This window comes from Patiria miniata, unplaced genomic scaffold, assembly GCF_015706575.1.
Source record: "Patiria miniata isolate m_02_andy unplaced genomic scaffold, ASM1570657v1 HiC_scaffold_7, whole genome shotgun sequence".
NCBI classification, from domain to species: domain Eukaryota; kingdom Metazoa; phylum Echinodermata; class Asteroidea; order Valvatida; family Asterinidae; genus Patiria; species Patiria miniata.
Window position 1 is genome coordinate 30,303,585 of NW_024037074.1, and position 27,802 is coordinate 30,331,386.

Consider the following 27,802-nt stretch of genomic DNA (forward strand, 5'->3'; position numbering starts at 1 on the left):
TTGGGGAGAGACGAAGCAGTTGCGCATTCTCAGGAGCGGATGGGGGGTGGGGGGTAAGGGTAAAAAAAAGCCTCTGTCAAAAAATACTCGTACTAGTATTACACTGTTAATGTACAAACAAGTGTGTATATTTGCCTGCAATCGGGGACCCCCTATTGTCCCTCTTTTGTTTGTACTTTCTTTAGGATGACCTCCCATATGTTTTGTACACGAATCCAAATAGGGGACCTCTTGGGAATTGGGGACCGTAGTTTAGATATTGTCCTCCAGTCTGTTGAACTATTGAATGCAGAAACAAACTCACACATAATGACTTTATGGACTCGGGTCAAGTGCCGGACAACCGGCCACTACATGCTGATCGGCATTCATGCACCCCCCCCCCTCCCCCCCCCCCCCCCCCCTGCAGAAATTCCTGGATCTGCCCCTGAATTCAGTTTTGGGAGGGGGACGTTTTCATTTTCGCCTCAGTCCCAAATTTCTGACTGGGATGGGGGGTTCGAAAACACTGAGGCAGAAATTAATAGCTCTTTTGTTTTTCTTCTTCTTGTTTAAGTCTATCAGCGATGATCCCATCCAATAATTATTTTTAGTATGGGCATATGGGCGGGCCGTGTTTGCAGTTTTTACATTTGCATAATCCTTCATGCTAACACGAACTAAAAGTTATCCCCTTATCCTATTTGCAGTAATTGCAGTTGGTTACGCACGCAGAAAAGCTGGTTTCCGCAATCCGCGTTCTACATTGTCGACTTCTGACTGGGAACCATCCGTGCATGCGATTGCATCATCTACAAAACCGTATACTTTTACTATCGTCGAATGATCGTGGAACAAAATAACTTGGACTTCCTCTATGATTTCATGATGTGTGCAACTTGTGTAAAGAAATCACAAAATAAGGATGACCAGCTGATGCAATGTTTTAGTTGATCATTTCATCAGCCAGAAGAACAAAGTACGATTTTTTTCCGATATAAAAGAAATGTCAAACTGAATCTGCACTCATGTACTGCGCGGACCCTGACCCACTAACTTCGTTTATTGTTCGAGTGAGGGCGCCCTTTACGCTTGTTGATTAATTCCAGCATGGCCGACGTCGTGGGTGAAGGAGTGTCCAAGCTTTCCATGGAGGGAGACCAGAAAAAGGCAGGCTAACGATTCCTGTTGTTTTCAGTGCGACATTTTTTTTAAATAACTTTAAGTCAGACCACTGCCCCATATGTTAGCGAGAGCTTTTGCAAGGATTTCAAGACGCCAGCCTGTTGGTAGATGCAAACGAATCATGTCCTCGGTAAAATTGCCATTTCAATTTCATCGTCATGATCGTCGTTTGCTCATCATCACTGACAATGATGACTGAGTGACTCGATTGTTCACCTCCATTAACTGAAATCAAAATACTAAGCTCGATCATTTAATGAATACATGGTTATTGCGTAGTTTAGGACACCTACCCTTTTTACTTGTTCCGCTCAAAAACGACTTTTTGCAGCCCCAAGCAGCATAGCATGATGAGCAGTCTTTTTCATACGCAGTGGCTATTGTTACGGCAGCCATAACGCATTTCCCATTTTCTATCGTTACGGTAGTACTGCAACTTTTATAAAAACATGAGATTGAGAAGAAAATATAAAATTAGAAGGAAAAAAGTGAATTTGAACGTTATGAAATTCAGACTTTATTTCCCTTTTAAAAAAAAATCCTCCGAAGCCTCAGGTTAGAAAAGGAAAGAAATTTGAGTGCAAAACTGAGATGCGAACCCGCAACCTCGCGGTGCAAAATCCTATTCTCTGTCGACTGAGCTGTCGCACTGCTCGCTAAAGCGTGGGGAAACAAATAATTATATACCTGCGTGTGTATCAAAAAAGTATCGTAGAGGGCGCTAAACAACGGCTGCCGTAACGATAGCCACTTCGTTTGAAGAAATGTGACTTTTCTTACTAGTTTAAGCAGTAGAGACATGCGAGTCACAGCAGTTCAGGTGCTCATGGTGAAGTTTATAAAAATAGGAATTATAATTCAAATCGGGCTAGAGTAGACCATCGCCCAAATTTGATAGTCCAGCCACTGTTTATGAGAGGACTTGTCCCGTTCTTTTTATAAAAGATTTAGTGTGAAGAATGTGCCACCAAAGATTCAGGAAGGTTCCTCTAGGGCACATTGAGAAAATAGAACTGTTGCAAGCATTTTATGTGTTCTTTTTTCTATTTCAGGAAGCTAAGCAGACCGCCAAGCATGCCAAGGGTGACAAGAAAGGCAAAACACCTGCACCCGGGGCCTTTCCTGTTGAGGTAAGGAGAAGAAATGCTACCTTTTTTGGTCGGAATGTAAATTGGCAAGATGTACGAGTTTCAGACTTTACCATTTCCTTTTCTCTAAAGGTAGAGTACATCATTTGTCACTTGTGCATTTTTTTTCGTTTGAAGAAACAAAAGCACTCAAAATCTAAAGAAAGATGCTCAGGCATCCTTCATAGTGTTTTTCGGAAAGGGCCTTTAATTCCAAAACAACCACTGTCATTTTCCAGCTGCAATCTTCAAAACACCTAAACGTGTCCCAGCAAATATCCATGGTCGGCTGTCGAACTGGTGCATTGAAAAGCAACCCAATGATTTTGTTTTGTCGTTTGTTTTCAGTTGGATCCATGGCCGGCTTACATACAGGAGAGGGTCGACCTGTTCGACAAGCTGAAGGCGGAAGCAGATGCAGAACTCGCTGGTGAGGAATCTTTAGAACTCCCCCATCCCCGCCCTCTTCCCCTGCCCCCCACCCCCTGCCCCCACCCCTGCCCCCACCCTCTGCCCCCACCCTTCCCCCACCCTCTGCCCCCACCCTTCCCCCTCCCTTTCCCCCACCCCCTGCCAGTTTTAAACAGGCATGTTTCAAATCGACTGGGGGCCTGGACGCTGATATTCAGCTCAGGCCATCATCCGCGACGAGGCCCCCAACTGGTTTTAAAAGTATTTGTGTAATACCAGCCAAGCACATAATTTATTCACATTCATCAATAGCTAATGGTCGAAACAAGGCAAAAGTTCTAAATTTCCAATAAATTTGATCAACAGTTTTACTTCATGTTTTGTGAGACACCCCTCTTGCACCCCTCTTTTTTTGAACAGTGCTATTTTTCTTGCGATTCAAAAGTTATTCGCTTTTGAATCAGACATCAAACTAAAACAAATTTGCCCATGTTTCGTTACGGAAAAACTACTTTACAAATTTCAAATAAATTGTGGCCGGGAAAAAATTCAAGAAGATATTTTTGTGCTTTAGAGGCGCAAAGCAACCCAATGTCAAAATGCCTTTTTCGGAGAGTTGCAGATGCCTATATGATTTTCAGGTTTTTTTTCATAAAAATAATGAAACATACAAAATGGATAATGAAAGGTTTGCGGAGAGACCATGTGCGAATAATTTCTCAACTAAGAGAATGGTTTTGAAAAGAACCATAGGTATAAACTCAACGTTCCGGTCAGTATGCTCTGACCGTCTTCAGGAGAGACTTCAGGACAGACTCTCCTGAAGACGGTCAGAGCATACTGACCGGAACGTCGAGTTTATACCTCTGGTTCTTTTCAAAACCATTCTCAAAACCAAAACTGTTTCCGCAAACCTTTCATTATTTAGTATCTCCACCATGCAAAGCCTCAAATCTTACTTATACAAAATGGAAGTTGTTGTACAGCACAGGCTTTCATCTTTAAGTACCGGGGGTACAAACCTTCTGTCCATCTCTGTATTTCAGCCAAAGAGCGCACCCCCATCAAGGTCACCCTACCAGATGGGAAGGAGGTTGAAGGCAAGGCATGGGAGACCACACCCTACATGATAGCTGCTGGCATCAGGTATGTACTAATATCCTAGCCTACAAATTGGCCAGTGAAGTACCAAGTTCTTGGGATTTTCTCTTGACAACCTCAGCACAATGAACTAAAGTAAAGTTCAAGAAACACAAATGACAAGGTAACTTCCTGTGTTGGAATGTAAAATGATATAGAATTTTGAAAGTTGCCAGTGTACATTGAACTCCTTAACTATAATTTGAAAATGTTCTTGTATTTATCAAATAATTTGTATATTTATGCAATGGGCAAGAAACATACTCTGAGGTCTTGTGGATTTACTCAACTAATAGCCCTGTAGTCTGGTGCATGTTTTCTTTAAATTCAAGCCTTTGGAGTTTTCAATACCGAAATAAGGGTCTACGTTCTGATTAAAGCCAGAGTCCATCATTTGCAGCTATCCCAAAAGTAACCAACTGGCGTAATTATTGTTGAAAAACATACTTGGTTGAAAGATAGTAAGGGGACTAAACTCCCTGTGAAATTATTCTTTCTGGCAAGCTGTCATTTTGAAGTAATCAACGAAAGAAGGCCTTTCCAACAGTGCTTCTTAAGACGCGCCGTAGGAAATTTAAATTAGTAGTTCGTTTTGTTATTCGACAAAGTACGCGCAAGCATTGGCTTGATGCACACGCACCCCCGGTTGCTATAATTCGTTGAATCAGTGCGCGACATCGCGTAGCTGCAATTGCCTCAGTGAGAACGTGTCTCGGACGCTGAATTCAGGCCCAATTCAAAACATGATTCAGCAACTTTTGATTTAAATTGAGATCCTAGAATGCTGTTTTTCTCGGAATATACAGCTGAAGCTGAGCTGAAACTTCATCAGGTTAGTTGTTCAGTATTAGATTTTAAGCACTTTTGTTGCTTCAAACGAACAAAATGCACAAATTACAAATAATGGACTATATCTTTAAGGGAAATCAGAACTTGTAATACAAGGCCAAAATAAGAGAACTTTCTACATGTATTTGTTATAAAAAAGCTTCCAAAGTTCCAAAGCCAGATATGCAACTCTGAAGCCAGTGCTGAAACTACAGATGAATCTCCCCCACGTTTTTTTTTCTTTTTTTTTCTACAGCCAGGGACTGGCCGACAATTCCGTGGTGTCTAAAGTGAACGGCGTCGTGTGGGACTTAGACCGCCCTCTAGAGGAAGACAGCCGAGTGGAGCTGCTGAAGTTCACCGACGACGAGGGCCAACAGGTGTTCTGGCATTCCAGCGCCCACATGCTGGGCGAGGCAATGGAGAGACATTACGGGGGGTGTCTGTGCTACGGACCGCCCATCGAGGGTGGCTTCTACTATGATAGCTACATCGAGGGAAGGTGGGTGGTGTTTGAGGGTGGAGGGCTGAAGTGGGCGGGGCTTGAGGACTGAGGTGGGAGGGGCTTGAGGACTGAGGTGGGCGGGGCTTGAGGACTGAGGTAGGAGGGGCTGTATGGTTGAGGTGGTTATTCCTTGAGGGCTGAGGTGGGTTGGGGCTTGTGGGCTGAGGTGGGCAGAACTTGTATACTGAGGTGGGCAGGGCCTATGAACTGAGGTGAGCGGGCTTGAATGCTGAGGTGGGCAAGACTTGAATATTGAGGTGGGAGGGGCCTATGGTCTGAGGTGAGCGGGCTTGAATGCTGAGGTGGGCAGGGCTTGTGGGCTGAGGTGGGCAGGACATGAATATTGAGGTGGGCGGGGCCTATGGACAGGTGGGCAGGCTTGTGGGCTGAGGTGGGCAGCGGTTGAAGTGGGCGGAGCTTGGTGATTATAATGGGCTAATTATTTGATTAGTTCTTTGTCATCTTCCTAGTTTTCTTCAGGTTTCTTAGCTAAAGTGCCATGAGCAGTCTCGAGGAATCATTGGTTTTATCACCGGGAAAGACATTTAATAGTAATCCCAGTGGTATGGTTTGTGCAAAGTAAAGCTTGAGAAACAAAGCAAAGGTCTGAAAGACTTATAACTGTCTAACTTTTCCCTCTTACTCTAGGCAAGTGTCCAGCAACGACTTCAAATCCTTGATGGAGGTCGTCAAGAAGATCCAGAAAGAGAAGCAGCCGTTTGTCCGGCTTGAGATGAAGAAGGAAGACCTGCTCAAGATGTTTGATGTAAGAAATAAAAAAAAAATTGTAAAATTACCAAAAAACAGTATCCTGTGTTACAGTGGGGTACATCACAAGTCTGAGCACAATTAAAATACCAGTTCTCTTATGGAGTGTCATGGCCTAGCAATTAAGAAAACCAGACTCATGCTCTGGTGTTTCAGAGGCAACAGTGGCGTGGGTTCGAGCCCGCCGAGTGGACACTTGTGCCCTTGAGCAAGGCACTTAACCATTATTGCTTCGTCCTTCGAATGGGACGTAAAGCTGTAGGTCCCGCGTGTTGTGTAATCCAATGTACGTAAAAGAACCCAGTGACACTTATCGCTAAGAGAAGGGGTTTGCCCCGGTGTTTCTGGTCTCCTGTATAAACTCCCACGCGGAGTATTTAGGAGATGAAGCAACCAAGAACCAAGTTCTACAAGTGTGGGTGCAAGTAACAGTGGATGAACAAAAATTCAAGAAGCTGAATTGGGTTGATATTCTTTTGATTTTCAGATTGATTCATATTTGTAATCTTTGATATAATAATAATAATACCAGAGTCTTATATAGCACACATACATGTATATACCAACAATTAGGTACTCAAGGCGCTGGTCTTATTATTAACTAATGTCTATTATTAAAGAAAGGTATATATAAAAGTTTATAAAAAATATGAGACCCATTATGTAGCACCTTTATAAGGGTTTACAAGGTACTGCGGCGCATATTGCAGCCACTGCCAGAAACACCGGGGCAAACTACACATATATCTTATTGGTATAAAACTTGTACAATAACAGTGTTTTGTTTTTTTAAGGTAAAGCAATTGGCATCTTTCATTTTCACGAATATAAAACTCGCACTTGTATGGCTTTTTCTCAGTATTTTGCTTTTTTGACATGTCGATGAATGCGAACTGTAAACAACCATAACTTGTCGACGGAATGTCTGATTGAAGTTCAACAAGCAGTAATGTAAGGAGAGTTGTATTCTCTGCCCAGAGACCCTCATTTCTTTCTGCAAACCCGCATTTTCGTGCTCTGCCCTGTTCTGTCTCATTTTGTCATCGGTGGATATGTATGTTTATTTATCAAACAGATTATCTTGCTATGTTTGACTGTGAATTCAACGTCTTTGTTTTCAGTACAATAAGTTCAAGAAGCGCATTCTGAATGAGAAGGTCACCACGGCAACCACCACTGTATACAGGTAATGTTTCCATCTTTAGTCCATTCTTTCATATTACGTCTTATTTGGTATCCATGGTGTCTGAAAAGTAGGATCTACATGTAACTGTGATCAGATGCCTGTTTTCCCTCTGCTGCATTAACACTTGACTTTGTTGACATTTAACCCTAACCGAACTCAACCCATCAAAGCCCAACAGCAGGTTTTGTTTAAATCTGTTGGGATAGGTACAGTACCCCTAAACTGATGGTCTTTTACACTGGGGTTGGCATACCTCCAGAAACTAAGTCCAACAGTGTGTGTGTACAATTTCCCATGTGGGTGTTGGAATTTGCCAGAATGGGTATGGTTCCTAGTAAATTATGCTGGGCAGTTAGGGTTAATGAAATCAGGATTGTTTTTGGATGTTTCGGCAGATTTGGATGGGATGGGAGCTTCCCTTGCAATCAGATAACTGTTATTCAGTTTGAAAATAATTGGGATAACCTGATTTTGAAATCTCTGATTTCTCCAACCACTATATAAATCCCTAAAGCTAACCCTAACTTTGTAACTCTAACCCAGAATCCATGGAAGGTTCCTAGCTGACAGGCACTGGGAGTTGTTCTTATTTTGAAGGGTAATGTCACAAATTTCAAATGCCTGTCTTTCTTTTTCCAGGTGTGGTCCTCTGATCGACCTTTGTCGGGGTCCTCATGTCCGACACACTGGCAAGGTCAAAGCCATGGACATTGTCAAGGTGTGTATCTTGCACAGGTCAAGATTAGTTTCTGTGTTATATTCCTTGCTCTATGGTTGTATCTGCTTGGTCTTATCAGGGAGCAAGGAACAGTCTTATTTTCTCCAAAGCATCAAGTTGTAATTCCCCGTTGGTGTTGAATATACAGTTGGGTTCACAGCAAAATGGTCCCGATGTACTACTCTGTAGCAGTAAAGAAAAGTTGGGATTCTCTTGTGCAGATTTCTTTTCTACTTTAATAATAATAATTATTAATATAACTCTGGATTGCATGATAGGGCGACACTTCCATAGAAACGTGCACAAAATTGTTCAAACTGTAATGTGACCAAACCCAATTTTACCTTATCCGATCCCAACCAAGTTTGGTATGTGTACGTTTTGGACCACGAGCAATCGATCTAGCCCATTTGCGACAGTAAAATTCCTTCGCTAAAGGGTAGTTACCTCAATAGGGGACACCAAAATTGTCGCCCTATTGCAGTGTGTCGCCCTAATGTAGGGGAAGTCCCGCACAACTTGTCGCCCTATTGCGGGATTCATGCTAATTATTTTGATAATGTGATGCTAATATAGCGCTTTATACCTAAAGTTTCAAAGCACTTTACAATATTCCCCCTGTTCATCAGGAATGAGACCATTTTTCTGCAGCAGCTCCAGATCAGCGCAATTTGGTCTCTGCCTTTACAGGACAGTCCCATTGATACTCCTGGGTGGATATTGTAGTAAAGTGACTTGCCCAAGAACACAAGCACCGTGTTCCCTGTCACAGTTCGAATCCATGTACCACAGCACATGAGGCAAACACTGTAACCATTGGACCACAGTGCCCCACTTTAGGAGGATTTTCCATGTGTGGGAAAAATAGTGTTATAAAGTGCATTTTTCAAATAATATAGTACTTATTCAATTATTGGAACTTGGATACGATCAAGTATTTGAATATTTGTCCATTCACATTGAGGTAAATCTTTTTGAAGAATATCATGCATGTATTGATATATTTTTTCGAGATACATGACTATTTGATAGATTTTAGAGATACAATTCAAGGCTTTCCTCACGGATTTGCCCTCAAATCATGCTGTAAAGTGGATGTTCACACAAAAATGTGGCATTCGACAAACAACTTTATCTTCTTCTCGAGGTGACTCACAGTTTTTTAATATTCTGCTTGTCAAATGCTGTTCGGATATTCAGTACAGCCCTGGAGAAACAAATGAACTACGGGCCGAGTCAGAATGATTTGTACCCAAGTTCACACTTTTTTGTGTGGCAAATAGAGTGTACATTTGTATTGAGAAAAAAACTTAGTGTTTCATATGAATGGTTATTACCTGTCTTCCACAGGAATTTTGAATTTCTCAAATTAGTGACTGTGGTGAGGAGTTATGCCATTTTCATTGAAGTGGCTCATTTTCCAGTCTGCACTCGGAATTGGTTTTGCCTTTTTTAAATATGTCAGTAACTTCAAGTGAGTCAGTCACCATGACTACATGTACATGTAGGTTTTTATTTGGTATCACACTTCTTCACATCAGTACGCGATTTCAACAAATTTGTTGAACCATGGAACCGTGGTCAGAGTGTTTTTTAGCGTGTTCTTTGCTAGCACTTTTCATCTTAATGGTACAATCATGACAATGGAGAAACTTTCACCCGATAGGTCAAACATATCTCATTTGCACTTGTTTTTATAATTGCTACATATTTTAATACTTCTTTAATTTTGGTCCAGATCATTCTGACTCAACCTGTATATTGTTAAATTGCTGTGGTATCATTGAAGACAATTACACCCTAACCCAGAGTGTATAAACACTCCAACAGAATTCAGCAACCTACTGGGGCGGGAACGCAGAGGCCGAGTCCCTCCAGCGGATCTACGGCATTTCATTCCCAGACACCAAGCAGCTCAAGGAGTGGCAGCATTTCCAGGCTGAAGCTGCCAAGAGAGACCATCGTAAACTAGGAAAGGTAAAAAGAAAACAACTTTTGATTTTGAAAGGGTCAACATTTTTAATATTTCAGCAGGTAATAAACTTAAAGGGAATATACAACGTTTGCAAACATCAAAAAACAAAACTACCAAATTATTATGAAATACCTTACTGGACTGTTAGTGAATGACAGTCTAAAGCATCCTGTAAAATCATGGCACCTGGTGTGCTATCATTTTCAAGAAAAGGGGTATTTTTGTACCAGTTGCAAACGTTTGCCAGCCAGCGTTGGAAAAAAACTGGCTGTTTTCAAATACTGCCCCCAATTTACCATATAGTAAAGTCACATATTGTTTGCAATCGATTACACATTTATGAATGGGTACAAGCCAGCTAGACTGGTTCCCTGACCTCACAATTCCCAGACGTCTACAAATTGATCCGTTTCATCTTAAGTGGGACCAGGGAACCAGACTACAGGAACATGATAGTTAGGTGTTGGGCCTTGAGCCCAACACCAATGGTTATTGTAAGAATTTACTATTCTTATTTTTATTCTCCCAAAAACATTTTTCTCCAGAACTGTCTGTCAAACTGAAAACATATATGGACTTCAATTGTCAATACATGAATGCACAACCCACTGAAGATGTGCTTTTTTGTATTAAATTACGTCATTATGACGTCATCATGGGTCACGTGACATCACTTGAAAGTTTAACAAATTTAATCTTTAAAATTTAATAAGAAATCAACCGTGAGAGACCGGAACTTGAATTTTGCGGGAATCGATATGATAATACATGATCCTCATTTTATCTTGTGCATGTCAAATCACGTGACTTTTCCTTCCGGTCGAAACTGGAAGTGCCTAATAATTTGACAGTGGAAAAAGATATGGACTTGCTTTCAACAATGCTAGTGTCTGGCTAGGTTGACCTTTCAAAAAAATGATCGGTGATGCCATGAAGTGTTGGAGTGCCCTCTAGCAGCAGGTTTAAAAATGTCCAAAACGCATTGGTGAAATTTGCAGTAATCGCTTCAAAATTGATATACATGAGGACCTTAATGCAGACAAGACCTGTGCGCGAAAAAAATTGATTACATCATCAGACCGGAAGTTATAATGAGAAGACCTTTAAACCTTAAAAAATTGCTAAAAAATCAACTGCAAGAGATATAATCCATATTTTTGCTTAAAATGGCACAGTTAACATAGCCCTCGAGCTTTCAGGTAATGACGTCACGATGACGTCATCAAGCAACCAAAGATTTCTAGATTTAATCTTTGAAAATCAATATAAAATCAACTGTTAGAAAGTAAATTTTGTTTTTTATGGCAATCGATACAATATTGCAGGGTCTTCATTTTTGGTATTAAGTGCAAAATCACATGACCCTTCCTTCCGGTGGAAACCGGAAGTGCCATATAATTTGAAATTGGCAAAAGATGTGAACTTGCTTTCACCGATGTGAGTCTCTGCCTAGGCTGTACTTTACAAAAATATTACAGGTGACGTCGTAAAATGTTAGCGCGCCCTATAGCGCCATGTTGAAAAAGTCAAACATGCATTTTGAGTTGGTGTGTGTGGCAAAGTTTGCGGTAATCAACGGCCCAACACCGTGTGGTTGTTCCTACAACCTCTAGTTTTTCTTGGTTTTGCCAGCATCTATGAACACAACACTTCAAACAAGTCCGTGTAACAATTTGCTATAAAATACTTACCCCCCAAATCTATCCATTTCTGAAAATTACAGCAAAAGCAAATGTTGCGTATTCCCTTTAACCCTAACTCCCTAGGCCTTTTTGCTAGGATGTAGCCTCAATCTTGTGAAATCCTCCAATTGGCCTCATGAAAAAATAGCAAATAGCCTCAATCCTGCAAATTCCTCCCATTATTTCTTGAATATAGTCCATGGAGGGTGACCACTGCCTGAATCCTGCAAAATCCTGCAGCAGTGACTGTCAATATGTTGAGACTTGGCCAGTGACATCCTGGAGCAGTACTGAGGATTTCAAGCAAAATCCAGGCCTATATTTATGCATGGCTGAGCAAAAACAACACAAAGTCCGGCCCAAGACCTTGATAAAGTGCATCCTACAAAATCAGTAACGCACTTTTGCCATAACCTTAATTCTCCAAATTCCTTCACTTTGGCAAAGAGGATTTTGAAGGATTCAGGGCGATTAATAGGGTTAAGCTTCTCTGTTAACAGCTTGGTATCGAACAGCACAGACATCTGCCCCTGTAAGCAGGAGGTCATGAATTGCAGTCCCACTTGAGCGAGCTTTTACTTTTGTTCTCTTAAACTTACGGACAGCACTGATCATGTATAAAATCTGGACATGAATTTGTGACGTCACATTAAAGCAAGTGTTCATGCGACAAATTTGGAAAAGCCAACTTCAACACTTGGCAATACCTGTGAATGTTTTTTGTTGTTACAGGAGCAAGAGTTGTTCTTCTTTCATGAGCTGAGTCCTGGCAGTTGCTTCTTCCAACCCAAAGGAGCCCACATCTACAATGCTCTCATTGCCTTCATCAGGGTTAGTTGAACGACCACAGGACATGAATCTCGAGAAAAAAAATCAGCAAAAAGTAAAACTGTCTTCTATAAATATGGAATCAATTTTAGGTGTTGCATAACGTTCTCAAAATTGTACTCTGTGTTTTTAATATCAATAACCCCATGTGAGATACGTGTATAACCAGAGGCGTTCTTCCCAAGCAGGATTTTACGATTGATTGTGAGGATTTGATTGGGGGAATGAAATATGATCTCGGCCGGTTTTAAACAAGTACCGTTAAAACCGGCTAGGAGCCTGGACGTGGATAATGGTCAAAAAGTCGAAACAAGTCAAAAATTTGCAAAATTCACAAAATTCCAATGCTTTTGTTCAACAATAATGTTTTGTGAAACACCCCTTTGGCCATGTTATGGTATGTGCCTCACTGCATTATGCGCGCAGTGCTAAAAATCTCCTTATATGGAGATTGGCGTGCGTGTGGGAGTACTGCGTGATGTGGCTCAGAACCCATGTGACAGTCTCTCTACCAATAGGAATGGGTAAACTGTCTTAGGTTTTATGAGGTTTTGAATATTAGTAAAGCAACTATTGAATTTTTTTCGATTTCTTTTTCCTTGACAGAGTGAATACAGGAAACGTGGTTTTCAGGAGGTCGTAAGTCCGAACATCTACAACAGTCGGCTGTGGAAAACCTCTGGCCACTGGCAGCACTATGATGTGAGTTATTTAATTTTGCATTTTTTTCCTTGGTTAATCTGGCCAGCATCATGGTGCTTTTAAGTACATTGATAGTCGATTCGTTCGATAGATCGTTTGCATGGCAGCCATACTTGAGGTGTGTGCTTTTGTCACCTCAAAGATGGCGGCTGAATGCAATTGACTTATACAGAAGGCTTTGTAATTTTTTCTTTTTCTTTTTTATTTGGCAGGACAACATCTTTAAATTTGAGGTGGAGAAGGAGACATATGCGCTGAAGCCAATGAATTGTCCCGGTCACTGGTAAGAGAATGAAAACCAATTAGTGTACATTAGTGTTGTGCATCGAGTCAGGTTGACCGGGCCAAACCGAACCTAAACATTATAATTATAAAACGAATCCGAACCAAAACCGATCTGAACTCCCTAAAACCGACCTGACCCGACAAAAATTCAAGGAAAACTGACCTGAAAAACCCTAAATATCTGGCTTGGGCAACTGTGTCCGTTTTTCGTGCCTGAACTTACCAGCATCGGGTGAAAATCGTTGTCTCTCAGTAACTGAATCATACCGTACAGTACTCACAATGTGACCTACTGGTGGGCCTACATGTTATAGACTGCGCGTGATAGACCTCAAACCACATTTGGTTGTACCGTGCACAGTGACTCTGCCATAAAAATTGCACCGTGTGAATTTCCAAACTGTTTCTTGTCTTTTTCGGTTTATTTCGGATTTTTCCAAAATGGCTTAACTGACCTGACTTGACCGAAAATCGCAAACACAAAACCAAAGCCGACCCGACTGAAATGATAGACAAACCAACCCAGCCCGACCCGAGGTCGGTTTCGGGTCAGGTTGGTTTCAGTTTCGGGTCAGGTTGGTTTTGGTTTCGGGTCGGGTTGGTATCGGTTTCGGATTGGGTTGGGTTGGTTTCGGGTCAGGTTTGTTTCGGTTTCGGGTCGGGTTGGTTTCGGGTCGGGTTGGTTTGGGTTTCGGCTCGGGTTGGTTTGGGTTTCGGGTCGGGTTGGTTTCAGTTTCGGGTCGAGTTGGTTTCGAATTCGGGTCAGGTTGTTTTCGGTTTCGGGTCGGGTTGGTTTCAGTTTCGGGTCGGGTTGGTTTCGGTTTCGAGTCGGGTTGGTTTCGGTTTCGAGTCGGGTTGGTTTCGGGTCGGGTTGGTTTCAGTTTCGGGTCGGGTTGGTTTCAGTTTCGGGTCGGGTTGGTTTCGGTTTCGAGTCGGGTTGGTTTCGGGTCGGGTTGGTTTCAGTTTCGGGTCGGGTTTGCGCAACACTAGTGTAGATCACCAGTTCTTTCCTTAAAGTTTGTAATATTTGCTGTATCCCCATTTCTGTGTAGAACTATAAATGTTAACAGTTGTTATTTACTTATGAACAAGTATAATGGTGGGAATTAAGCCCAAAGTAACCAAGTCACAAACAAAAGCAATAATTTCCAAACTTGGGGATAATAAGACAAGATAAGACAGATAAGATAGTATCTTTCCACCATGCAAACCTTCAAATCTCATCAAACTTGGAGATGAAAATCAAAGATGGTAAAAATAAAAGAAGGCTGAAGTAGAAATAACGCTCAGTACGTTTCTTTGCTTATAAGAAACAAATCACTTTTTTGGGGGTCATTTGTTTTTCATGGCTTATATGAAAGTTTTGAAACACATCAAAATTTACAGAACCATGCTGTATGAACAATCCGTACGAATGGTCCCAGATGCCAAACAAAGAGTGTGAATAAATGGTCGGTAAAAAGACTTAAACGTTACTCACAGAATTGCCTGAGACAATTCTACACAACATTCTGAAACGCATAAAACCAACACACATGTATTTCAATGGATTGTAAAAAACTTTTTAATTGGTTTTTTTTTCCGGCTAGTCTTATATTTGATCAGCGCCCACGATCGTGGCGTGAGCTGCCACTCCGCATGGCAGACTTTGGCGTGTTGCATCGCAACGAGCTATCTGGCGCCCTCACTGGACTGACACGGGTCAGACGCTTTCAGCAGGACGACGCGCATATATTCTGCGCCCAGGAAATGGTAAGACAATAAAGCAGAACCACAAAATCATGCTTCTTTTTGAATTTTTCAAAGTTCAAAAAAGAAATTGACTGGAACGAGGTTTGAACAGGCGACCTCATGATATCTGTTCCAGTGCTTTACCAACTGAACTATCCAGCCCTATGTTGGTGGTTGCCCAATTTGTCAATATCTCTGTTCAAGGGGTGGTAGTCAGATGAAAAGTTCCTCCCAATTTTGTTACAAATGTTATTAATTGCTCCGACACATGGCTTGAATTTCAAGATAAAAATCCACACAATTCTTGTCGCTGAAGAAAATTTACCAAACTACAATGTATTTTAGGACAAACTTTCAACAAGAATGAAATGGAAAGAATTTTATAAAGAATAATTTTGGCTGTAAGCTATTAAGAGTAAAACTGTAAAGAGCTCAAGTTACCTCAGATTCCAAAACTTATCCAGGGAGTTTTCAGTCCTTCATGTTTATTTGCTGTAGGACTAAGGAAATCGTGTTGTTTTACATTTCTTGATATTAGCGAAACAACTACTCCAGACATTAACCCTCGTCTGCAAACATACATTCCGTGCCAAATAGTCCTTTCAGTCAAAATCAATCAAGTGGCTGTTTGAACAGTAAAGAATTCCCAGCCTACATAGCAGCAGGATTGACTGGCTGTGACTGTTATGTAACTTGATACAGCTTTGCTTTGGCTGTGGGTAATTGATAAGCCAGCTGTGCCCACAACTTGCCAACTTTGGCTGTTCGTGGTCTGTTGACTGACTTTGACTAGTCATCGTGCTTGCTTGACATGATCTGACTGCTGGTGACTAGCCTGTGTTATAATTGTAGACGGGGAAGTGGATGGAAATTTTGACTGCCTGTGTCTGTCTAACTAGTAGGAGGTTTTAACATTAAAAGACAAGTGGACTTGCAAACTTGTTTAAGAGTTTTTCTTGCCATGTGCCACATCATTGACTCCATGCAAGGACATCCAAGTCAGGAAAGCACAGGCTTGGAAGGCTTGCCAAATCCTCAAGAAGATCTGGAGGTCTATGATGCCGGATAAACTCAAACGAGCTCTATTCCGTGCATCCATGGAGTCCATCCTAGTCTACAGCTCTGAGGCATGGACCCTAACTACAAAGCAAGAGGCTCGACTCGATGGCTGCTACACTCACATGCTGAGGATGGCTCTAGACGTGAGTTGGAGAGACAAAGTCGGGAATGAGGTGCTCTATGGCAACCTGCTAAGGATCTCCACAACTATCAGAACTAGGCGTCTGCGATTGGCTGGTCACTGCGTTCGGCATCCAGAGATAGCTGCCAGCCAACTCATCTTATGGGAACCCACTCATGGAGTAGCCTCTCGAGGTGGGCAGACGCTAACCTACGTGGACCAGCTGTGTCGTGATACTGGGCTAGCTTCCGCAGCCGAGATCAGGACGGCCATGGGAGACCGTGATGTATGGCGTGCCTTTGTTGCAGTCTGATGAGAGTCTACTTGATGATGATGATGATGATTATGATGATGAGTAGATGGTGCCTCATGACCATTTGTGAGAGCTCATCAGTGGAGGGGGGGGGGGGGACAATGCGTGTGCGCACTGTTTCCTATGCATATGGCACAAGGGTTGCTTGATTTATTTTACTCTGAATTCGCAAACCCATAGTGTCTTCCCTTGAGCGCCAGGAATATTGCAGCAATGTGTGTGAGTACACTGCAACCCCTTATTGGCTCCGTGCACTAACAAAGAGGGCGCCCTTTTACCTAGCAACAATGTCCTATGGGCTGGGAATTAAGCTGGTTGACGCGCGCCGTTCCTTGTGTGTAACGCACGTACACCAGGGGATTTGTGCTATGTACACGCAGTGGTGCGGCTGCGCATCACGGCAAAATTGCAGTCAGGCAAGATGGCGTCGGTCGGTCACCCCCAACTGTACTTTCTTTGCCGGTGAGGGGGTACTTGTGAACGGAGCGGATACAAGTTAAGATTGTTATTTCTTTCCTGACAGATCCAGCAGGAGATAATGGGTTGTCTGGAGTTCCTGAAGGCTGTCTACGACACCTTTGGCTTCACCTACAAGCTGGTTCTCTCTACCCGCCCCAAAAAATACCTTGGAGACATTGAAGTCTGGGACAGTGCTGAGAAGGTACTTAATTTCTATTTTAACCCTCCTATGCAAACATGCATTCTGAGTTGTGCTGTTACTTGGGTCAAAATTGGTCAAGTGACCCATTGGTGTGACAAAAGTATACCAGGGGAAGTGGAAGGAAACGTTGACTGTTTGTGACCTTTTAAACAGCAGGGGAGGGGTGGGGCTAAGGAGACAATTTTCTGTTATTGACACGGAAACAAGCGATTTTCAAGAGCACCTCGGAGAGAAATCCCTTAAGCACACAAGATATTTAATTGACTTAAATGGCATGTCATATACAGGGCGAGTCCAAAAAAGCGAAACCCAAATGTCGGGACTTCTGTTTTAGTGAAGTTCTGCATGTAGCACTTTGAAAATCTAGGATATGAAATCCCAATTCATCAGCTTTCTTATTTACAAGAATCATTCAAATCACTCATGTACTTTTGAAGTTACGGAATTTTAAACACAACCTTTGTTTTAAAGTTCTGTCCACGGATCACAAAGAGGTGTGCGTTCTTTCAGCAAAACGAAACAATTCACACACATCCCTATGTGATTCGTTTTCGTTTTGCTGAAAGAACACTTACCTTCTGTTGTTCCGTGGACAGAACTATAAAACGGTGGTTGTGTTTAAAATTCCGTAACTTCAAAAGTACATAGGTGATTTGAATAATTCTTGTACAAAAAGAAAGCTTATGAATGGAGCTTTCATATCCTAGATTTTGAAAGTGCTACATGCAGAACTTCACTAAAACAAAGGTCCTAATTTGGGTTTCGTTATTTTTTACTCACCCTGTATATTTCTAATGATTAGTTGGCTGTTTATTTACCAGTTGTCTGTTTTTTTGCTGGAGATTTTGGCTGCTTAGACGCATGAAATGGGTACAGTCCAATAGTCCGTACTGAGTTGTACTGGTTCTTTTTATTCTGTTCTAGCAACTGGCAGCCACGCTAAACGAGTTCACTAAAGACTGGAAGCTGAACCCGGAGGATGGTGCCTTCTATGGGCCTAAGGTAGGAACTACATTAAGAGCAAACGAAGCTGTCTAAAGTGTGCAAAGACTGATAAACTGAAGCTCTAAACATAAGTCAGCAGTTGAACACTAAATAAGACCAAATTCTGCTTCATTTAAAGCTATAGTCCATCATTTGTAATTAGTGCATTTTGTTCGTTTGAAGCAACAAAAGTGTTCAAAATCAAATGAAGGATACTGAACAACTTACTTGATGAAGTTTCAGCTCAGCTTCAGCTTCATATTCCGAGAAAAACAGCATTCTAGGATCTCAATTTCAAATCAAAGGTTGCTAAATCATGTTTCGAATTGTTTTGAATTGCAGCTTTACGCGATGTCGCGCACTGATCCGACGAATTATAGCAACCGCGCGTGCCTGTGCGTCGTTCCAATGCTTGTGCGCGCTGCGCCGAATAACAAAATGAACTACTAATTTAAATTTTCCTACTGTGCTTCTTAAGACGCACTGTTGGAAAGGCCTTCTTTCGTTGATTTCTTCAAAGTGAGAGCTTGCCAGAAAGGATAATTTCACAGGGAGTTTAGTCTCCTTACTAGCTTTCAACCAGTATGTTTTTCAACAATAATTACGCCAGTTACTTTTTTGGATAGCTGCAAATGATGGATTCGGGCTTTAATGCATTGTTTTATGTCAATATATTGCTCTTTTGGCTAGAATGCATCCTCAATCCTTTTAAATTGTCCAACTGTCTGAAAGTAAAAATTGTACACTGCCTCAATCCTCAGAATCATTGTTATTTCTTAAATTTGTTTAGTACAGGGCTTACCATTGCCTCAATCCTTCAAAATCCTCCAACTCACTCTTAAGACATTGAAGCATTGCTGATAGTATACAAATACAGCATGGTTTGAGGGGAAGTAGTGGGAATTACTGGTCCCTCGGTGTGGGTCAGGTTGACTACCTCCCAACGAGAAGCTGAGGGAGGTAGTCGAGCTGACCTACACTGAGGGACCAGTAATTCCAACTACTTTCCAGAAATAAACCATGCTGTATTTGTTTTACTATACCTCATAAATATTAAGTAGCCTCACTGCCTTGTCGATAACTCGCCTTCATAGAATTTGCATATTCATTCAGCACGGGATTTTCAAGTTCTTCGTAAGTCTATGAAATAGTCTGGTGCCAACACTTGTTAATGCGTCTGTACTGCAGTATAGTTACAAGGACTACAACATTAGACTGGTTCCGTAAAAATAACATGCCACAGACTACATGTCTATAACGCGGGTTCCAGAGGGAATTTTTGGTGCTACCAGAAAAAAAATACCGCAGCTGGATACTCACCGGGATGACGTCACCTGGGCGCGCATCATTTTTACTTCCCGGACGCACGACGGAATCAGCAAATGACATGCTCCGATTTGATCATGAATATTTACGAGGTGTAGTACTATCCACTGTTGACTAATTGGGCGACGGCCATTTTCTCTGGTGGCAACAGGGTTGCGCAAGTCGCACTCGGGTACTACGTATACACTCGGGACTCCTTCGACCAACAGTGATACCAAAATGCGCACGCGCCTTGCCTTTAAGAATGCGTGCAGCATGATCGCGAATGTGGTGCCGCCTCAAAAATGGATTTTTATTTTGTTCGCCGAATAAGTATGTTGTAGGACTACCATGCCTACATTTATGCATGGCTTAATATAAACAACACAAGGAACCTACAGCCTCAGACCTTGACACATTGCATCTGTAGCGTTTTCAGATCATCAATTCTTCATTATCAATTCGTCTCAATTTTTAGTTAATTATCACACTTTAATTATCAATGTTCCTTTTGAACTTTTTAATGATTAATTCTCCTGAATGCATTACTCATCGTTTTCCTTGTATACACATACACCCACACAGTGCCTATGCAATGTGTAGTCGCTATACTTTTATACAGAGCAAATGACCTTCACTGCCCACACACAAGTCATTGGTCAGTTTCTTAGTACAACCAAGTTACTTTCAAGATCATTGTTTTAAGGAACTATATTACTCATTCCTAGTCATTTTTCTGAGACTCAAGGAAACCACGATATGACTAAGTTTCCCCATTCTTAAGGATTTCTTATTGCCAAGACTTCCTGTTTCCACCAGCATATAAGTGCTGCTCCACTAGCAGTTCTTCATTCTGTTTTCTGTTTCATTTCTGTTTCAATTCCATTTCTATTCTAGTCTGTTTCAGTTCACCCAGTTCTCTTTAGTTCACTGTAACCAGTTCAATCAATCAATGTGTATTAAAATATTGTTGTGGAATAAACAGTCATGGTAAACACAGTCCTCAACCAAATTGTGTATCGACCTATCCTTTCCCCAACACATCCTTTACAATCAACTGGCACTTAGTATTCAGCCTCAAACCTTCACAATCCTCATAAAGCGCCTGGCTGCTTCTGAAAGATCAAGGAGGTTTTAGTTTAAATATATCCATGAGCAGAAAATATATTATATATTGACTATGTCCATTTGCAGATTGATATCAGCATTCAAGATGCCTTGAAGCGGTCTCATCAATGTGCAACCATCCAGCTAGACTTCCAGCTCCCCATCCGCTTCAACCTCAAATACTCAAGGTAAAAAGATAACCTTAATAACTCCTAATCCTTCAAAATCCACCATAATCTAGCGAAAGGAAGATTGTATAGGGTTGTGGACATGTGGAGCACAGTGTTGTAGTCAAAGCCATAAACAAGTCCATCACAAGTCCATCACAAGTCCATCTCGAGTCCATCACGAGTCCATCACGAGTCCATCACAAGTCCATCGCAAGTCCATCACGAGTCCATCTCGAGTCCATCACGAGTCCTCACAAGTCCATCACAAGTCCATCACGAGTCCATCACAAGTCCATCACATGTCCATCACGAGTCCATCACGAGTCCATCACGAGTCCTCACAAGTCCATCATGAGTCCTCACAAGTCCATCATGAGTCCATCACGAGTCCATCACGAGTCCATCGCGAGTCCATCACAAGTCCATCGCAAGTCCATCACGAGTCCATCACAAGTCCATCACAAGTCCATCACAAGTCCATCACGAGTCCATCACAAGTCCTCACAAGTCCATCATGAGTCCATCACAAGTCCATCACGAGTCCATCACGAGTCCTCACGAGTCCATCACGAGTCCTCACAAGTCCATCATGAGTCCATTACAAGTCCATCACGAGTCCTCACGAGTCCTCACGAGTCCTCACAAGTCCATCATGAGTCTATCACGAGTCCATCACGAGTCCATCACGAATCCACCACAAGTCCATCACAAGTCCTCACAAGTTCATCACAAGTCCTCACAAGTTCATCACAAGTCCATCACAAGTCCTCACAAGTCCCCCAGTCTAAAGTCAAGTCACAAGCTTAGTCACAAGCTAAAAGTGATAAAAGGATCCCTTCGTAGTCGGCAGTGTTGTAGTTGAATCCATCACAAGTACTCACAAGTCCCCACAAGTCAATACAAGTCCTCACAAATCCACAAAGTCTCAAGTCAAATCGCAAGCTACTCAAATGATAAAGTTTGTGTTAGTGTTAGTGTCATTCCGCGTTACAATACTTGTAGAACTCAGTCGTTGTTACTAATACAGAAAATTTGATGCCTAGTTGGAAAGAGCCAAACCCCATGCCATATTTTTGAACACCCAAGAACGTGCATTGTAGAGATTTGTATTGTTATTTCACATGGGGAGTCAGGTTGACGCAGTGGTTATTTCCTTGCCTTCCACCTCTATGGACTAGGTTCGATTCCTGCACTGGTCCACATGTGGATTGAGTGTTCTGTCCCTACCTGATTCCGTAGGTTTCCCCCGCAATATTTTTCTGAGGTTTTCCTCCCACCTTAAAAACTGTCGTACCTTCACATTACTGGCATGAGAATCTTCCTGTTTAAACAGGAATTCCTGGTGTTTTGGGGGGTTGCCCAAATGTCCTCGTTTATATTTATTTTGAGCATGTTTTGGGGGCTTTTCAGCCGATATCACACCTTTTTTTCCTGTTATTGCACAAGTTTCCTGGTTTTTTTTTCCATTGAAATTCATTTTCATGGCTGCCATCGCTCCTCTCTACAGGTTTCTTCAGGCTTGCAAGCTTCAGTGCCTAGTGCACTTTTCAGAAATGCCAGAAATAAACAAAAAATAAAATCATGTTTTCTGGGATTTTTTTTCACAGTGCTGAGGGTATTGAGAAGAGACCCGTCATGATCCATCGTGCCATCCTGGGCTCCGTGGAGAGAATGATTGCCGTTCTGACGGAAAGCTACGGCGGAAAATGGTGAGCCAATCAAATGTTACAGCTGAGCATTTCCAGGCAAAAAAAACACAGTCGCTTTTCAAATTCAAACAGGTTCTGATTTCAATACAATCAACTAACGTGCCAACAAACTCTTAAAGACGGTGCCTAGGTGTTTAATGTGTTTCGTGCAAGGGAATACAGATCAAGTACCCTTGTAAGTTTACCCTAAAAAGCAGGCATGCAACTTTTCCTCGGATCCGCTGATTTCCTCGTTTTTTACTTCTCATTAATGCCATTACAAGTTAAAAAATACTATAAAATGTCTTGTGTGATTTGGAGTTTCCTCAATTTTGCCCCCTCTTACCCCCGACCGGGCCCCCACCCCAATCCGAACCCACGCCCTTGTAAGGGTTAATCAGGGTTTGACCTTAACTGTTTTTTCACTAGCCAGCCGGGCTAAAAAAAAACAACATGTGGGCTAGCGAAAATGCCCGCAAGCTAGTCTAGCTTGCGGGCATTTTCACTAGCCCACATGTTGGTTTTTTTTTTATAGAGTGTCTCATAAAACGACAAAGTGCATACATAAAAACATGTATCCTGAGGCAATCTTGTCAGTGTTTTTAAGCAACAGATCAAGTATACTAACCCAAACAGTTAATAAAATTAGACACAAATTGATACAGGTTTGCTTCATAATTTTATTTCATCGTGTCCTTTTATCTTTGCCGTAGCCCAATAATTTTTGACTCGCCAGCCAGGCTACTTAGTTTAACTAGCCCACTGCTGTTTTGACTAGCATTTGGCTAGCGGGCTAGCGCTAAAGTCAAGCCCCAGGTTAATACATCTCTATGATTTTGAAAGCTCTCCAACATGTTTTTTTTTTACATCGGCAGGCCGTTCTGGTTGTCCCCCCGACAAGCCATGGTGATCCCCGTCGGACCCGTCTTCAACGACTACGCTACCGAGGTCAAGAACCAGATCTTCCAGGCTGGATTCTGCTGTGAGGTGGACCTTGACGCCGGCGACACCATGAACAAGAAGATCCGCAACGCTCAGCTGGCACAGTTCAACTTCATCTTTGGTAAGAACAAAAAGAGAGAAGATGGTAATGCTTAAAGGTATACGTGCTTTTCATCTTCGGTAAGAAAAAAGATTGGAAGAGTGGAATGCTTAAAGATGTATGTGCTCTTCATCTTCGGTAAGAAACAAAATTGGAAAAGTGAAATGCTCAAAGATTTATGTGCTCTTCATCTTTGGTAAGAAAACAAAAGTGTGGAATGCTTAAAGATGTACGTGCTCTTCATCTTTGGTAAGAAAAAAAATTGGAAGTGCAGAATGCTTAAAGATGGACGTGCTCTTCATCTTTGGTAAGAAAAAGAATTTGAAGAGTGGAATGCTTAAAGATGTATGTGCTCTTCATCTTTGGTAAGAAACAAAATTGGAAGAGTGGAATACTTAAAGATGTACATGCTCTTCATCTTTGGTAAGAAAAAGAATTGGAAGAGTGAAATGCTTAAAGATGTACGTGCTCTTCATCTTTGGTAAAAAAAAAAGAATTGGAAGAGTGGAATGCTTTAAGATGTATGTGCTCTTCATCTTTGGTAAGAAAACAAAAGTGTGGAATGCTTAAAGATGAACATGCTCTTCATCTTTGGTAAGAAAAAAATTGGAAGTGTGGAATGCTTAAAGATGTACGTACTCTTCATCTTTGGTAAGAAAAAGAATTGGAAGAGTGAAATGCTTAAAGCTGTACGTGCTCTTCATCTTTGATCAGAAACAAAATTGGAAGAGTGAAATGCTTAAAGATGTATGTGCTCTTCATCTTTGGTAAAAAAAAAAGAATTGGAAGAGTGTAATGCTTTGATAAAGACGTACGTGCTCTTCATCTTTGGTAAGAAGAAGAATTGGAAGTATGGAATGCTTAAAGATGTAAGTGCTCTTCATCTTTGGTAAGAAAAAGAATTGGAAGAGTGAAATGCTTAAAGATGTATGTGCTCTTCATCTTTGATAAGAAAAAGAATTGGAAAAGTGAAATGCTTAAAGATGTACATGCTCTTCATCTTTTGTAAGAAAAAGAATTGGAAGTGTGAAATGCTTAAAGATGGATGTATTCTTCATCTTTGATAAGAAAAAGAATTGGAAGAGTGAAATGCTTAAAGATGTACATGCTCTTCATCTTTGGTAAGAAAAAGAATTGGAAGAGTGAAATGCTTAAAGATGTATGTGCTCTTCATCTTTGGTAAAAAAAAAAGAATTGGAAGAGTGGAATGCTTAAAGATGTATGTGCTCTTCATCTTCGGTAAGAAAAAAGATTGGAAGTGTGGAATGCTTAAAGATGTACGTGCTCTTCATCTTTGGTAAGAAACAAAATTGGAAGAGTGGAATGCTTAAAGATGTACATGCTCTTCATCTTTGGTAAGAAAAAGAATTGGAAGAGTGAAATGCTTAAAGATGTACGTGCTCTTCATCTTTGGTAAGAAAAAGATTGGAAGTGTGGAATGCTTAAAGATGTATGTGCTCTTCATCTTTGGTAAGAAAAAGAATTGGAAGAGTGGAATGCTTAAAGATGCATGTGCTTTTCATCTTTGGTAAGAAAAGGAATTGGAAGAGTGGAATGCTTAAAGATGTACATGTGTTCTTCATCTTTGGTGAGAAAAAGAATTGGAAGTGTGGAATGCTTAAAGATGTACATGGGTTCTTCATCTTTGGTAAGAAAAAGAATTGGAAGAGTGGAATGCTTAAAGATGTACGTGCTCTTCATCTTTGGTAAGAAAAAGAATTGGAAGTGTGGAATGCTTAAAGATGTACGTGCTCTTCATCTTTGGTAAGAAACAAAATTGGAAGAGTGGAATGCTTAAAGATGTACATGCTCTTCATCTTTGGTAAGAAAAAGAATTGGAAGAGTGAAATGCTTAAAGATGTACGTGCTCTTCATCTTTGGTAAGAAAAAGATTGGAAGTGTGGAATGCTTAAAGATGCATGTGCTCTTCATCTTTGGTAAGAAAAAGAATTGGAAGAGTGGAATGCTTAAAGATGCTAAGCTTTTCATCTTTGGTAAGAAAAGGAATTGGAAGAGTGGAATGCTTAAAGATGTACATGTGTTCTTCATCTTTGGTGAGAAAAAGAATTGGAAGTGTGGAATGCTTAAAGATGTACATGTGTTCTTCATCTTTGGTAAGAAAAAGAATTGGAAGAGTGGAATGCTTAAAGATGTACGTGCTCTTCATCTTTGGTAAGAAAAAGAATTGGAAGTGTGGAATGCTTAAAGATGCATGTGCTCTTCATCTTTGGTGAGAAAAGGAATTGGAAGAGTGGAATGCTTAAAAATGTTTGTGCTCTTCATCTTTGGTGAGAAAAGGAATTTGAAGAGTGGAATGCTTAAAGATGTATGAGCTCTTCATCTTTGGTAAGAAAAGGAATTGGAAGAGTGGAATGCTTAAAGATGGATGTGCTCTTCATCTTTGGTGAAAAAAGGAATTGGAAGTGTGGAATGCTTAAAGATGTACATGCTCTTCATCTTTGGTAAGAAAAAGAATTGGAAGTGTGGAATGCTTAAAGATGTACATGTGTTCTTCATCTTTGGTAAGAAAAAGAATTGGAATAGTGGAATGCTTAAAGATGTACATGCTCTTCCTCTTTGGTACGAAGAAAATTACCGAAGAGTGGAACACTTTATTAGAGATGTACGTGCTCTTCGTGTTTGGTAAGAAAACAATTTGAAGTGGAATGCTTCAATTTTGGTAAGAAAATGTATGAAAGAGTGGAATGCTTAAAGGTGTACGTGCTCTTCAGCAAATATTTTGTTTTTTCCATAACGAATTTTCAACGTGCAAGTTTTATTTTAATGGAAAAAAATTGGTTTTATTCACATACGGGCATTTTGGTAAAGAACGTCTTTTCTACAAGTTTAACTGCTCGATATTCAACCCAATTATTTCCCAACTTTTTGAAAGGTCCAATCGCCCACTTCTAAAAGGGGAAAATTTAGCTTGGAAATGAATTAAAACCCAAAGCATGACTGTTTGTTTTTTTGTGTGTTTTTTTAACATACCATGTGATTACATCCAACTTTCACCTAAATTTTGTTAATTTTGAACATTTTTTCGTTTTTTTAATCTTCAGTGGTTGGTGAGAAAGAACAGACCAACAAGACGGTCAATGTCCGCACCCGAGACAACAAGGTGCACGGTGAACACGGCCTGGATGCAGTCATAGCACGCTTCCAGGAACTCCAGAACACTCGAGCTATCAACAGTGAAGACACCTTTTAATTAAACATGAAACATCTGTAGAGATGTTACAACAAGCACTCAAGCTTTCAACTTTGTATAGCATGTATAATCCTTCATTAAACAGCCATGGATGACTTCAGTCATTCATGAAACAGCAGTAGACATGTTTAAACAGTGATATTTACAGCTTTCATGATAAGTATGCTTACATTTTAATACTCTTAATACTCTGGAATTCTTTTATTGCAACATGTTATGGGCTCCGTGCACAAGTACCCCTTCAACAGCCAGAAAAGGAGAGTTGGGGGAGACCTAGACTGGTTCCCAGTCCATCCACTACGCATTTCAAATGTATCCAAAGTTATTGGGGCGGGGATTAGTCTGGGAGACCATCATAGGTTAAATTTGAATGCCTTCAATTCGCGCGCTGACGACGCCTGATGCTCATGTATAGACGCTGTGGCTAATAGCTTTGGCACATACATGAAGTCATGCGCACTTCTCGCATGAACGAGTTTGCACATGCTGTGTGTCCGTCCGGCCATGGAGCTCTCAAAAATGGTAACAAGGCGGCCTCTTTTGTTGGCGAAAGGAGCCTATTGACGTAAGAGCATATCAATGTTGGAGGTGTCATATGAAAATTGGACTCGTATGAAAACCGGACTCTTTTTCCCTTTGATTGGTTGAACCCTCTCAAGTGACCGGTCCCCCTCCTAACTATCTATGCATGAGCATGCGCAATGTCACCAATGAGTCCGTATTTCATAAAACCTAAATTCATGCTACAGAGGTCGTAAATTGTGTACTGTGAAGGAATTTCAAGAGTTTCTGAACATTCTGAAGGATTGAAAGCTCATGTACAAATAAAATAGGAATGCTTCTCACTGGAATGTAGAAGTGACATTTAAAAGTTGTTGATTCTCCTTAACAAATATGGCATGTGGATACCAGAAATAAAACAATATATACTTAAGCTGTAGGAATGGTGCAATGTTTGCATGTAAATCGTGATTTTATAAATAGGTGATTTATGGTAATTTTCGTAGAGTCCTGAGTCTCACAGGCCTGCGCAGGTCGTGTCAGAATCCGCAGGGTTGAGTCGGAGTCGTGGCTCGAGGCCGAGTCATGGA

The 27,802-nt window shown here is 41.2% G+C and overlaps 1 protein-coding gene across 2 annotated transcripts; it reads left to right on the forward strand.

Annotated features, from left to right (window-relative positions):
- The first annotated feature begins 865 nt into the window (after positions 1-865).
- On the forward strand, positions 866-27,626 carry LOC119745492 (threonine--tRNA ligase 1, cytoplasmic-like). Of its 2 annotated transcripts, none has more exons than XM_038221863.1 (19): positions 866-1,149; positions 2,217-2,294; positions 2,640-2,721; positions 3,749-3,848; positions 4,927-5,172; positions 5,824-5,941; positions 7,065-7,129; positions 7,769-7,847; positions 9,678-9,824; positions 12,237-12,335; positions 12,939-13,034; positions 13,247-13,317; positions 14,909-15,071; positions 17,067-17,204; positions 18,129-18,206; positions 20,688-20,788; positions 22,378-22,479; positions 23,334-23,521; positions 26,563-27,626. In XM_038221863.1, exons 1-19 carry the CDS (start codon positions 1,090-1,092, stop codon positions 26,709-26,711), a joined length of 2,160 nt encoding a protein of 719 aa, XP_038077791.1. In that variant the 5' UTR covers positions 866-1,089; the 3' UTR covers positions 26,712-27,626. The 2 variants fall into 2 exon arrangements, with proteins under 2 accessions (XP_038077791.1, XP_038077790.1); XM_038221862.1 differs by having other exon boundaries at positions 1,145-1,294.
- Positions 27,627-27,802: the final 176 nt, after the last annotated feature.